Source organism: Ips typographus, linkage group LG16, assembly GCF_016097725.1.
Source record: "Ips typographus isolate SLU linkage group LG16, UJ_Ityp_2.0, whole genome shotgun sequence".
Taxonomy (NCBI): domain Eukaryota; kingdom Metazoa; phylum Arthropoda; class Insecta; order Coleoptera; family Curculionidae; genus Ips; species Ips typographus.
Genome location: NC_138437.1, coordinates 5,039,901 through 5,054,637, shown reverse-complemented (window position 1 = coordinate 5,054,637; position 14,737 = coordinate 5,039,901). Strand labels below are relative to the sequence as shown.

Below are 14,737 nucleotides of genomic sequence, written 5' to 3'. Positions count from 1 at the left end.
TCTGTCGCTTGCCAGAACGTTGTAGAACTTTTTGCAACGTTCTAAAGATTTCCAGATATTTGTAGAAGCTTCTAAAACTTTTCAGACTTTTACAGAAGCTAATTAGAACTTGTCAGAAAATTGTAGAGCCTTCTGCAAAATTTCAATACCTTCCAGATCTTAGATGAAGCTACTAGAACTAGTCAGAACGTTCTAGAGCCTTTGGCAACGATCCCAAACCTTCCAGATATTCGCAGAAGCTTCTAGAACTATTCAGAATGTTTTAAAGCCTTTGGCAATGTTCCACACATGTTTTACCACAATATTCTAGATTCAGATCTTTTATGAAGCTTCTAGAACTAGCCAGAACGTTCTAGAGCCTTTGGCAACATTCCCAAACTTTTCAGACCTTTGCAGAACCTTCTAGAACTTGTCAGAACATTCTAGAGCCTTTTGCAACGTTCCAAAATATTCCAGATCTTCGAAAAAAGCTTCTAGAATTCGCCAGAACGTTGTAGAGTCACCTGCAGCGTTCTATAACCTTTGAGAGTCTTTTAGAACATCCTGGAAACTGTTAACAGTTTTTTTTAATTTTGACTCTCTCCCAGAATTTGGTATTATAAAACGATTTAAACAATGCTATATTCACTCGTGAATTAAAAAAGTTTAAATAAATTTAAAAAAAGTCGCTACTCGCTCAGGTTCGCAAAATGCTAGTTTTGAAGATAAACCATCGAATTTGGGACACCCTGTAGAGATCAATAGTTTTTTCCCACATACCTAATAATCCAAATGTGCCAGTTTATTCTTAATAAAGTTTCCTATGATTGTTGATATTGGTTGTAGCTAAATTACAATGCACTGAATAGAATATTTGATCTCATTATAAATGCCATAGCCGCGAGTAAATTTTATTGGTGACTGCTGAACATAATTCAAATTATCTTCCCATACGAATAAAGCCAGTATTTGCAATAATTTGCAATAAACCACAACATTTATTAATTACTGATATTACTACATTTTCGATAGTTGAAAGTTTCCCGTAAATCGCGTATTATATCATCTGTAATTACCAGCGTGATTTTAAAGGAAGTTCTCTTTATAATAATCAGCACCGAAATTCCAAATTTGTTTTATTTGTAGTTTTCAAGCTGAAAATGTAATTCCCAACCAAGCAAAACTACACGATATATCTCTGTTAGTCTGTTTGCTTATGGCAATACGATCATATCTGGCGTCAACATTTACAACTCATTATAAATAATGTTACCTTTACAAATTTCAGCATTGCCTGTTGAATTCCAGCTCAAATTACCTTCTCTACAATAAATTCAATATTGGCGATAATTTGCTATATACCGTAATATTTATTAATTACCATTTATCGCTAGATTTTGCCTATTATACTGCATATCCCAATACTTGACGTGTTTGCCAATAATAATACGGAGCAGAGGAAACAAATAGTCATTAACATTTAATTAATGTGATTACGATTCATTAAGGATTTCTATTATTGAAGTTGCATTTTACTAATAATCCACTACAAAAATTGAAAATTTTTAACCTTGCCCTAAACAAGGTAAACTTCTGACCCTTGTATTTTTACCAAACATTTTCAGGAACATACATATTCAATTAGTCCTAGAAATTCGCTCGACAAGACGCCAAGAAACATCATTTCATTCATATTAATTTTTTGTTTCTACAGAGTTCGGTTTAATTAATGCACTGTTTACGTCAAACTAATACGGAATAATTAATTTAATGCGACGTGACAGTGTAATTATCTTTTCCATCACAGAATTCTTTAAACACAGCTTTCTAGAAGGTGATCAGTTAGTTCAGGCAAACGCAGAATGGAAGGATAAAGTCTAAATGCGGGTTTTCTATTAAAGACAGATTAAGAAAACATATTTTAAAATTCCTTCCGTTGAATGCAAGTAGATTAGCGTGGAAATCTATTTTTCTGTTAGCAAAAGGTTTATCAGAATAAAGTTTGCTCAGGCTTCCCTACAAGTCGCCAGACAGTTATAAATGATCCTAAGACAATTTACATGAGATCGAGTTTGAAAGATAACCTTAAATTTCTTCATAATTTCCCCATCATAAAACTGACTGCATTAAAAGCTAGAATAGTTTTCCAAATTGGCAACAAAAACCCTTAAAAATAAGCGAAATATTTTCAGTGCAGTTTAAACGCTTAAGTGAGCATTGAGAAGTTGGTCAAACTGTAGTTGCAGTCAAAAAGTTAAAATTAATGGATTCACATTTAAGCTTTGTTTCCAATAATGTAGAAATAAACGTTCACTGTTAAACTTCTGATTATAGAAGAGCACAGTTGCTTTCAAGATGATGGACGCTTACAAATGACTTTAATGCAAGTAACATTAAGTTACACATGTTGGAGCAAATTGCCTCTTGAAATGGTTTTACTCAACACCTCAAAGCTTTGTCTAAATCAATTGTCTTTCAACAAAAATGTAATTTTTCTAAATAAAAAGTATTTCCCTTGAATCCAGAATAATCAATAAATAGATTTTTGGAGGGTAAACTCAGTTAAACATAAATGGAACTAGCTTGAAATAATTCCTTTGATAGGGAGACGTCAAACCATAGCGCAAACGAATTTTCAATACGCATAAAGAACTGGTTTAACAAAAATATTTTCATTTAATCTGTTTGTAATTGTCGTGCATCGATTGTCTGTTATATTTGTCCAATAATCATGGGTGTATTTGCTTTCGTTTATCGTTTGCAAACCGGATCTCTAGTTCTATAATATTAACTTGAGTAAAACATAATTAGTGTTGTAATTGACTGAGATGCCTGATTGCTAAAAATTTTCAAGAAAATAAATAATTGTGCAGGCCAATTGCTTAAAATTTTCAAGAGAAGAGTAGAAGATTGTGCTTAATGTCACCAGGTCTACTATTTTACCGTTCTCCTGTTTTTTTTATTAATTATATAATCTACCGTTTTTAATACTATTGTTATGTGGGTTATGAAACATTTTATATATTGCAAATTGCCAAATCCACAGGTTTTATTTTGCAGTGTTACTTCAAGTTTGACACCGCTTTTCTCACTGACAGTACTAAATTTTGTACTGTTTTTTTTTCAAGCTACAGAATAGCCAATTTAAAGGGGATTCTAATAATGTGCTTGAAACAATAATTTTCTTACTCCAAGAGGGTTTTAACAGTGATTTTGTCCTTGACTTTTCTTTCAAACTGTGTTTCTGGCAGTTCAAATTTTGACACCGCTTTTTTTCCTGACTGTATCAAATCTTGTAGTGTTTTTTTAGGTGATTGGATAGGAAATTTAATGAGGATTCCAAAAATGTGCTTAAAACAGTCATTTTCTCACTATAAGTAGGTTTTACACGCGATTTTGTCCCTGACTGTCCCTACAAACTGTGTTTTTGACAGTTCAAATGTTGACACCGTTTTTCTCCCGGACTGTACCAAATTTTGTAGTGCTTTTTTTCTTCTGCTTAAAACAGTCATTCACTCAAGTAGGGTTTATAGGCAATTTTGTCCTTGATTGTCCTTTCAGACTGTGTTTAAGGCAGTTCGAAATTTGACACCACTTTTCTCCCTGACTGTACCAAATTTTGTACTGCTTTTTGTGGTTATTTAATAGGAAATTTAATGAGGATTCCAAAAATGTGCTTAAAACAGTAATTTTCTTACTCAAAGGGCGTTTTACAGGCGATTATGTCCTTGACTGTCCTTTTAAACTGTGTTTCTGACAGTTCAAACTTAGACACCACTTTTCTTCCTAACGGTATCAAATTTTCTACTGCCTTTACTCCTTGTAGGTCACGTGACTGTCTGGCTAAATTATCCTTTAAAACCACGTGATAATTGTCACTAATGTCAAAACTATCATAATTTGCCTACAATCTACAATTCTGAGTAGAAAAATGTGTTTGAAATGATTGTGCTGGCTAATTGCCTAAAATTTCCGAGCGAAAAGTAGAAGAATGTATTGAAATAGTTGAGCTGGCTAAATGCCTAAGTTAATGTTTATATGTTATTATTTTATTGATGTTATCTATGCATATATAAAATCAATAATTCTTAATTAATTAAAAAGTGTCAATTTTTCAAAAAAAAAAACTTAATACAAACTTATTTTAATTTTGGACGGGAAGTAAGTTACAACTTACAAGAGTAACTTGTCTTTTTTTGACCACCTTGTATCATTATTTTCGAAGTTTTCTGCACCCACTCTTAAAGAAAAAAAACACAAAAACAAACAGTTTTCTGATATGTAAAATTATAATTGTGTTTGGGGACTAAAAATGACAAATTTCACATAAAATAGTAAATATCTAAAAAAGGGATACAGATATGATATATATTTAGAATTCGACATTGAATCAGAAAACTCAAAATTTTACAGGGTGTCACTTTTAAAATAAGCAAGTTGACATCTACATGGGAGTTCTAAAATTCCGAATTTCTTATTCTAACAAACGGTTTTAACTAAATTTTTGGACTTTGACAGCATATCGTAAAATATGTGAGTGAAACAGTAACTTACATGTAACAATGTGTATGTATTTTAAATTAAATTTATAAGAGATTTATTGGGATATTAATAAATTTTGACATGATTAACAGCCATCAACATTTGTTATGTTATTAGAAAGGCGCCGATTTTTCGAAAAAAGCAAAGATGGCAATTTACAAGTTTTTAATTACCATAAATTCACCCGGTTATCTGAAATTATCTCTCAGGTGAAAAATTCGAGCTGATATATGGGCCGCAATAAAATTGTGGTTTTTTGCCTTCTCCCATCCCTAGGGAGGTAAACCTAGCGATACCGGGATAATAATAAATCAATTAATATCGGTTGGAGTTTATGGTATTTTTAGAAAAGCTGATAAAAGCTTTATCTCTCAGAATGCGTAAATCCAGTAAAATTGCCTGGTGACGTTCATATGCCAGACTTAAAGATCCTTATAATAAAATCTAATTTTCTCCTGTTGAGTGAAAAGCAGCTGCAATAATTAAGACTGAATACATATTAATTGATTCATTAGAAACTCGACACTGCCTAGCTGCAGCTTTAAATGTGGAGTGCGAAAAGATAAAAGCACAGTTTTATTGCAAGTCATTCGTCAGAGTGTTTTTCCAGTCTCAGAGTAAATTTCTGCCATTCGTCATGATTTGTGTTAATTAATAAGGTCGGGGGTAGGCAATAATAGGAGTCGCTAAAATTGTCATTTTTGATAATCACCCATACTCTCCTTTTTGCTCCAACTTAATTAATACAGTTTCCTCGAAAGTAGGTTAACTTAATGTATGTTTTTTTTCAGCTTTCACTGATACCCCACGTTTCGTAGAACCTATTCCAAATGTCACGGTGGCATTAGGCAGAGACGCAAGTCTACCATGTGTGGTTGAAAATCTTGGCACATACAAGGTGAGTCAATTAATATGTCAAACAAGTCTAAATACAGTAGTATCTGGATCAAAACCAAATAAATGTACCTTTTCTGGAACAGTCTATGTAGTTTACGATCAATTTCTTTTCATGCAGAGCCAATTTAAAGCAAGCGAAATTCATTTGATTAATGCCGCCTTTTTCAAGAAGAAAACTGGCCATCAATTCCCTAAATTGCTTTAATTTAATTTTACCAAGAAATATCGTTTAGTATAGTAATCACAATTTTCTGTATATTTTTCCGCAAAGAAACCCGCCTTATTACTTCAGCTATTTCGTCTGTCATTTGAAATAATATATATACGTGCAATGCAGACCAAATTGTATTCATAAAATTTCACGGAGATAAAGAGTATAAATTTGAAGATTTCGTATAGAGCCAATTGCGGTTTTACACTTTATTATACCATGATTCTTGAAATTGTATGAGGGAAAAATTTACTTTTACTGAGATCGGACTTTCTAATTGAAATTTACTCATTCGTGTGGTTATAAAATGTGTATTTTATACCTGGCGCTTCAAAAAAAGTAGGAAAATACACAGATTGAAAATACGTACTGTGTTTAAATCCATGAATTTTCTAGGAGTTGTACGATTTTTTTTATTTACGGGATACATCCCACGTGGAACATACATTATTAAAGAAGAAACATCCAGTCATCCGGAATTGAGTCGGAACGGAAGCTTTTTAGATTTAAATAAAATGAATGAATGAACCTTTGGCATGTCCCTTTTGTGTTCCTAGATGATAAAAAAGAGTTAAAAATTGTTCGTCTAAAAGTATTCAAGCCATTACTTTCCGTCTAAAGTTACTTTGGATGCAATTTTAAGCAGTAGAAAACTTAAATAACCACATTATGTGTAAGATTTACTGTTTACGATAGGTGTTGGACTTAAGCCAAGAGCATCTCAGGCTGTAGAGCAGATTAGGTGTCACGCTTTATCCTCATATTGCACTTTGGGCCATAACGCGTAAGAAACAGCTGTTGTTTCCCTTCAATAGCGTCTGCATTGTCGCCCCTTTACAAAGTGCCAAGGTGCAGCTATACTCGCTCTAATAAAATACTTAATAACAAAAGCCTTTTCGAAGGTTCTCGTGTATTCAGCTCAGTAATCTTTGTCTATCTACACGCTATTACAAATAGAAAACAAAAATTGTTCCCAGCGTTACAGCTTCAAAATTAACATTTCAGTTTTTCTACTGATTTATGGCAATGTTAAGTTGCAATGAAAATACAAACCAATGACTGAAACTAAGAACGAAAGAGCGAAGCAATCGATTTCTATAAATATATCTTATTTTATACCTTTCTTATTTGATAATGTCAAATGAAAGGGACACGGCTATTTCGTTGTCTCGATTATCGGATCCAAAAACAAAATACAGATGAAATCAAATCTTGCAGAGAACCGAGATATATTTCGAAAGGTAGAAGCCAATGCAGAAATATGTTTTTTGGAAAAGAGAAAAGAACGAAAACATTTATCATATTCTATGTCTTAAATGAAAACGAGTTGTATTTTGGTTAATTTTAGTTTTATTATGACAAACTACTCCATAAACCTAAACTAAACTTTTTTGAGGTTTTGAACTACAAGGTACACGATAAATGTGTCATATTTCAGGGTTTGGTTGTGCATCAAAAAGTAATTCAAGTTTGCCATATAAACTGCTACAAAGTTGTTATACAAGGTGTTCAAGTTTGAATAAACAAACAGTGCCGTAGCATTGGTTAATTTTTTTAATTTTAAATTTTAATTAACTTATGGGTCTAATTGAAATTTGCTTGAAATGTATCATTTTCTTGTAATAGCTGTCATTTAATTTGAAAATTTATAAATCTAAATCACTACATTTTTCATGCACGCCCTGTATAGTAGCGGCCCTGACAGACTGTGAAACTTCCAGTGGTGACTTTAGCAGTTCTTTACGAACATTTTTGATCTCTTTCAAATTTCTCGTAACTTTTGCCGTTTCTGAGTTATTTAGCAAAAACTGGCTTGGTACAATAATCAGTTGAAATTGTGGTTTAAAATTGGAACATTCTGTAACTCAATTATTTTTTGGAGTTCAGGAAGGTTGAACCATTCAAATTAACCGTCATGAGCTCTTTTTTCTAGTAGTGTTGACCAAAAAATTTTATTTGAAAAAATGCGTACACGGTGGCCAAGAACAGTCAATCACCATAATTTTCATGTACACCCTGTATACTGGAAGCAAAAACGGTCCTGCAAACTTACGATGCTGAGTTAAGGAGTTGATTAGGAACATTTTTGGTCTATTGAAAATGTTTTGTAACTTTCATCGTTTTCGACTTATTTAGGAAAAACTGATTTGGTGCAACAAATATTTAAATCTACTGATGTGGTCTGAACTTTGAACACGGTTTAAAGGACGGCCAGGGACAAAAACGCCTGTAAAACCCACTTGGAGTAACAAAATGACTGTTTTAAGCACATTTTTGGAAACCTCATTAAATTTCCTATCCGATAATCTGAAAAACACTACAACATTTGGTGCAGTCAGGGAGAAAAGCGGTGTCAAAATTTGATCTGCCAAAAGCACAGTTTGAAAGAACAGTCAGCGACAAATACGCCTGTAAAATTTACTTGGAGTGAAAGAATGACTGTTTTAAGCACATTTTTGGAATCCTCATTAAATTTCCTATTCAATAACCTGAAGAAATACTACAAAATTTAGTACACTCAGGGATAAAAGCGATGTCAAAATTTGAACTGCCAGATACAGTTTGCCTGGACAAAATTCCCTGTAAAACCTACTTAGAGTGAAAGAATGACTGATTTAAGCACATTTGTGGAAATGGAATCATGGAAAAGTCACGTGAAATTCGTAACGTGACGTGTTTTCAATAGTCAAATTTAATTTTAAAAATCACGTGACTACTTTTAATGGTAAAATTAGAATTTCAATGTAGTCATCACTTTAGAATTATTACAAAGTTTTTTTCAAATATCTAAGTTCTGGGGATATTTAATTTTATTTTATCATACAAACTAGTTTATATAGAAAACTTGTGTTAATTTCTGATGTACCATTAAATCCTGATATGACGTTAATAAACACTCTGTAGACTATACCATGAAAAATTTAATACAAAAGGTAACGTAGACTATTTTTACTTAATTATACAGTTTAGAATTAGCTTAATATTTGATCTCAGCATAAATTTGAAAGCACTTTTCTTTAATCCACATATTTGTCAAATAGCAGTAATTTGTATTTAGTATTACAAATTGAAAGGCACTAAATACAAATTTACATTTAAATCACATCAACTAGGCTAATTTTTGTTAAAAAAATTTATATGGATTTCAAATATTACTTATGAGAAGACTTATTGGTTGTCGATTTTTGTGCAGGGTTTTCCAAAAATTAAGTGCTCATAATAAAACAGGTACATCTTCAGAGAAATTAGTATTTTGTGTGATTTTTTTTAGTTTTTAAGCTTTTTTTATGTTTGTGCTTGGTTCTAGTTTTTCATATAAATGAGTTCAAAGTCAAAATATGTTAATTAATATTGCACCGTTATCTATTATTCTTGCTGTGTTACTTTTTTAAATACATATTGTACAAAGTGTTAATATACAAAGTTAAATATCTCATTTGTTTCGATTTGTTAAGTTCAAAAGTTTTAAAGAGTATTAAGATACATAGCTTAAAATTATTTTTGACTATGCAAGGTGGTTCTTCAAAATTTCTAAATGTCCAAAAGTATTTTAATCTATGCATCTCAATATATTCTATAACTTTTATATTTTCTCGAAATGAGAATGAACTTACTTACTTTATACTCTATCGTTGACTCACCCTGTACAATAGTCAATAAGTCAGTGAGTCAAAGGGGCTCAATTTAGCCAATTAATTCACCTGGTTCATTAAGAAATTCTGAAATCTTTTAGGGTAAGTGGTACAGACTACAATGCAGTGACAAGTTACTGTGGCAGCCATTAAAACTTTAGTATACAACCACACACAAGTGATATAAGTACTCGATAAAGTGTGTTGCATAATTCATACCTTTACCAATTAGTATCATTAGACTGGACAGTTACACTTTATAGAGACTGAGCAAAACATAAGCAAAAATTTGACAGTGTGAAATTAAATTTGTTTTAAAATCACGCACTTAATCTGATTTGAAAGTGAATCATAATAAAGAACCCGTTTCTACTAATTTATAAGTTGCTGTGTAAACAAAAAGTAATTTCATCGGTTGAATTTAACAATTCCGGATGTGTATTAAATAAAATCCTTTTTAATAAGGACTTCCTTCGAATTCAATTAAACTCTACTTATTTTCATTCAGGAATTGATTAATCCCTCTCTGTCCTCTAATCAGTATACCGAAAGGGCGTGCTGTGTTTCTCAAAACTTTTATTATTGCCAGTTAATATTTTAAGCTACCTTAGCAAACCTAATTTCTTATTAACTTTTTTTTTATTAAAACTTTGTGTATTTTCACATGCATTTATCGGATATAACCCAGTTTGTGATTTATTTCAGCACAAAGCTGCTAATACCCGTTATTACTGAAATTAATTGAAAGTCTCCGTTTTTTTGTTAAACATTGCATGAACAAACAGGCGGCATAGTAAAACGCATCAATAAATTTGCGGTGTTCAAAATTTTGCCATATAAATGGCAAACAGTTTTTGCTCAGTTAACTGTAAACAGTGTTCTGTTTTTTTTTTGTGGAGTAAAGGCAGATTTAAAAAAATGTATTACAAAATCTTAATGATTCAATGAGTTCATTAAATTTACCCTACTGAATGCACCAATCAAATTATTGTAGATATAGAAAAGGGAGGATTTAAAAAATACTAGCTGAACTTTTGGATGCTATTCCTTGCAGGAAGTTCACCATCTAATAAATATATTACACGCTGTCTCCTGAGAAATCTGCAAGATGGAGTTGGCAATACACACTGGTAAAGTTTTGACTAACGGCTTTTACAAGAACCATTAAACATTTGTGACAGATAGTTTGAATAAGATCGGAAATAAAAATAATTCAAAATCTAGGAATTTAGTTTGCAGTTTGTCATCCGTTATGGTATTAAAAACTATGGCTTTCTCTCTACTCAAACGTTTCCTGAAAGGACGATTGTTCAGAAACGCCACAAAGGACCTTAAAAACAAATACTTCAAAACCAATTTTTCAGATTACCTTTCTTTTGTTCCGTATCCATAAACAGACCTTTCCGACAAAGCGTATTTTCTATAATCGGGCTTCCCACAAAATTTTCTTGATATTTACCCCAGTCCCATCAAATAAAACCTCTATGTTTATTGCTATTCAGTTTTCTTTTGGTGCTTTAAAGTTTGAAATTACACACAATCGAACATTTGCAATTTCCATAATACTGATTGAATCGTCCAGGTAACAATAGTTTTATTGTCCGTTAATTAGCTTGATGAGAATTATTAACCAATTGTATTCAAGTTATTCTACCTTTAATAGGATTAGCGAATCAAACATTACGGCAAAGCCAAATCATACGTGCAACCCTTGTTCTAAATCATACGGAATGGTTAATAAAATTCCCAGTTTAGGATGCTAAAGCACAGCTAATGCCATATCAACGTTTTAGTCAGTGGGTTCTAATGAGCTTGCTTCAACGCTTTAGTTCTGCGACTTATCGTTGTTGGCCATCACATTATTCTACCAATAATTAGAGCAGAGCTTAAACCTCAATAGTTGACAATTTTAAGGATTTTAAATTACTTCAAATATATATTTGATTGGGATCAGTTCAAACAGTGATAATGCCTGACCAAATCCGATTTGATAATGAAGATGTCTTTTTGCAAGATAATTTCTTTCTTAATTTTGATCTGACAGCAGTTCAAATTAGCAAAGTTGCAGGATTTTTTCTGAATCGACCAAATCTGATGTCAAAATTGATCAATCACTTGTCAAATTTTTGACACGTGTTTTAATTGTTTAAAATAGTATTTTATTTGCTAAATTAAAAAATCTGTATTTTCTGAGAAATTTTTTGACATTACGTTGGTCACTTTTAATAAAATACAGGGTTGTGATTGTTGTTATTTCTCCTCTATTTTCCAGTGATAATAGTTAAAAAGGACAGTTTCAATGTTAAAATCGCCAGTCAAAATATCAACTTTATTTTTTTTAAATTTTTGCTTTAACGTCCTTTTGACAGTTTTAGAATCAGAATGACACTGTTGACAGACGAACTGACATTTTAACAATTTTTTTTATTGTCGAGCCATACGATTTTTGGCAACGTTGACAAACCGTGCGCACTCACTTCCAACATCATCAGCAGTTGAAAATTGGCTAAAATGACTGCAAATTTCATGATAATGGGCCTATCCCACATATCATAAATTTTTGTTTTAATGAGTGGAATCGAAAGAATAGGATAAAAAAAACTTATTTTTCATATTCTTGAGGAAAAAATTATGGTCGTAAATGTTCCTACATTAGTTTGAATTTGTCCATTAAATTTAAAAGATCTGTTTTGGCGCGCATGTGACGTACGTAATTCTGGGCGATTTTATTGGCTGTTGCACGCCAACTGTTTCACTTCTTGTCGCTGATTGGTTGATAGTGTAGTACGTCACCGGCGGCGGGCGTTTAAAACATGAGATTATTGTAGTTTTTATCATCATTTTTTTTCTATTTAGACTTAATATTTTTGAAAGCAAAAAAATACGGGTATAATATTTTCAATCCGTCTTTGTAGTTATGAAATAAAAAAAAATTGTGGGACAGGCCCATTGATTGATTTTCAACGTTTTGGTTATGAAAATTGACTAGAATGACTGCCAATGGTCCAGTAAGTCAATTTTCTTGAAATTTGACTGTTTTTCAACGTTTCGGCATCAAAAAATTGACTAGAAAGACTGCAAATAGCCAACGGTAGAAATTTTAATTAACTTTACCTTTTTTTATTTTTTTGACCTTTAAAATAGACCCGCACAACTAAAAAAAGTAAGTCAAGTAAATTTTCATGATTTCAACGTTTTGAACTTAAAAAATAACTGCAAATACCTGGTATAATTGCAAAAATTGGTTTGACTGTTTATAAACCTTCTGCTATTGAAAAAATTACTGGAATGTCTGCAAATGATCCAGTAGTTTAATTTTCATTAAATTTGACTGTTTCTCAAGTTTTTGAATATGGAAATTGACCAGAATGACAGGAAATGGCCTAGTAAGTACGCTTTTTAAAAATTTGACGGTTTTTCAACGTTCTGAATTTGAAAAATTAACTAAAATGACTGGAAATGATCCAGAAAGACAATTTTCATAAAATTTTACCATTTTCCAATATTTCACTTTGAGAATCAACTAAAATGACTGCAAATAATCCAGTAGGTCATTTTATTTATAAATTTTAGTGTTTTTCGTTACGTTTCGTAACGTTATATGACTGAAAACTTACTAGAATAACTGAAAATATCCAGCGAAATTTGTTTTAATTCATTTGACACTTTTTTGCTTTTTGACTTAAAATTGACTCGCATGACTGACTGAACTGTACTAAACAAGTACATTGTTATGATATTTGACTAATATTTAAAGTTTTGACATTAAAAATCGACCAAAAAGAGCTTCAAGTACTCCGATAAATCAATTGTCATAAAATTGGACGGTTTTTAAACGGAACCTTGACACGGGTTTTAAACGGGACCTTGGAAATTGACTAGAATGACTGATTTTAATAAGTCAATTTTTATGAAATTCTACAATTTTTCAATGATTTGACATTGAAAATTGACTCAAATAACTGGAAATAGCTCATTAAATCACTGTTCATGTTATTTGACTATTTTTTAATATCTTGACTTTGAAAATTGACTTGAATCACCGCAAGTAGTCCAGTAAATAAATTTTCTTAAAAATCTACTATTTTCCAATATTTTAACATTAAAAATTGACTAGAATGACTGCAAGTACTCGGCTAATTCAGTTTTTGTTATATTTGACTATTTTACTTTGAAAATTGACTTGTTTGACTGATAAAAGTAAGTTAAGTAACAAGTTTCAACTTTTTAGGCATAAAAATTAACTAGAATGACTCAAAATTGCTCCCTAAATCAATTTTCATGACATTTGTTCTAGAGTATACATAATCGTTATACATATAAGCTAATTTAAACTATGCTGTCAAATGTACCAACAGTGGTTTTGTATGCTTTTTCTATGGATTACCTACGAAAATCGTTTCTCTTTGAATCATATTTTCTAAGAGGGACATTATATCAGTTTTTTGAACCCAGTCAGTAAACTAGCACAGCTGGGCCTAATGATATCTCGTGTGCTGGTAATGCTGTAATTGAGTTTTCAATATCCACTATAAATTCGGTTATCGGAATCTCGCCTTTGTCACTTAATGGTGCTGGAAATTGGGTCCGAAACTTAAAGTTTGGCGATCTCAATTGGCACAATTTAAGAGTTTTTTAGTCTGCCATTATATGCTTATTTTCATTTAAACTGAATGATGTTTTAATATTTAATCATCTTTGATTATTTCATTAGGAGTTTCGATACTGGTTTGGTAATTTGGTTTAGTTTCGCTGTAAAAAGTGCATTAATGATAATTTAGAAATTGTTTTATTAATATTTTAAATTATTTACTTCCTACTCAGTAAGTAGCGATAGCTTCATCTTAAATAACTACTAGAGGTAAAAATTGGAAGGTGTTTCTTTCCGCTTCTGGAATTATTAATAATGTGCCTTTTGGAGTGCCTTATGAAATTTTAATTGCCAGTCCAATCGAAGAGGTTAAGAGGATCCAAATTGGTTTTCGCAGACAAATAATTAATTTTTATCCGGTTTGTCCTTTAGTGTTTCTCGTAAACCATAAACATTTATAGAGATTATTAATAAGAGGTGGATTTATTTGCAGGTCGCCTGGATACACATAGATCGGCAAATGATTTTAACTATTCATCGTCACGTGATCAGCAGGATACCACGCTTTAGTGTGTCACATGATAATGCCAAAACATGGCTGTTGCATGTCAGCAATGTGCACAAAGAAGATAAAGGGTATTATATGTGTCAAGTGAATACGAATCCTATGATTAGCCAAGTTGGGTATTTGCAAGTTGTGGGTGAGCTTCTTAAGTATTAAAGTAGTTATTTTGACAAAACAGTAATTAAAAATTAGTTTTCTTGTCCTGCTAATTTAAGCTAGATTGAAATAAAAAGTAAAATTTTATTTTACAGTTTCAATGCTTTTTCTAATAAATTAATTACACTTTTCTATCTCTCAATATTGTTAATTTTACATTTCAG

General features: G+C 31.5%; 1 protein-coding gene across 2 annotated transcripts in view; it reads left to right on the top strand.

Moving 5' to 3' along the window:
* DIP-delta (Dpr-interacting protein delta) overlaps positions 1-14,737 on the top strand; it is an 83,599-nt gene that overhangs the window by 45,176 nt on the left and 23,686 nt on the right. For both annotated transcript variants that reach the window (XM_081993943.1, XM_081993941.1), the window contains exons 2-3: positions 5,313-5,419; positions 14,346-14,553. In XM_081993943.1, the coding sequence (XP_081850069.1) occupies positions 5,313-5,419; positions 14,346-14,553 (315 nt within the window). The remainder of the gene's footprint in view (positions 1-5,312; positions 5,420-14,345; positions 14,554-14,737) is intronic.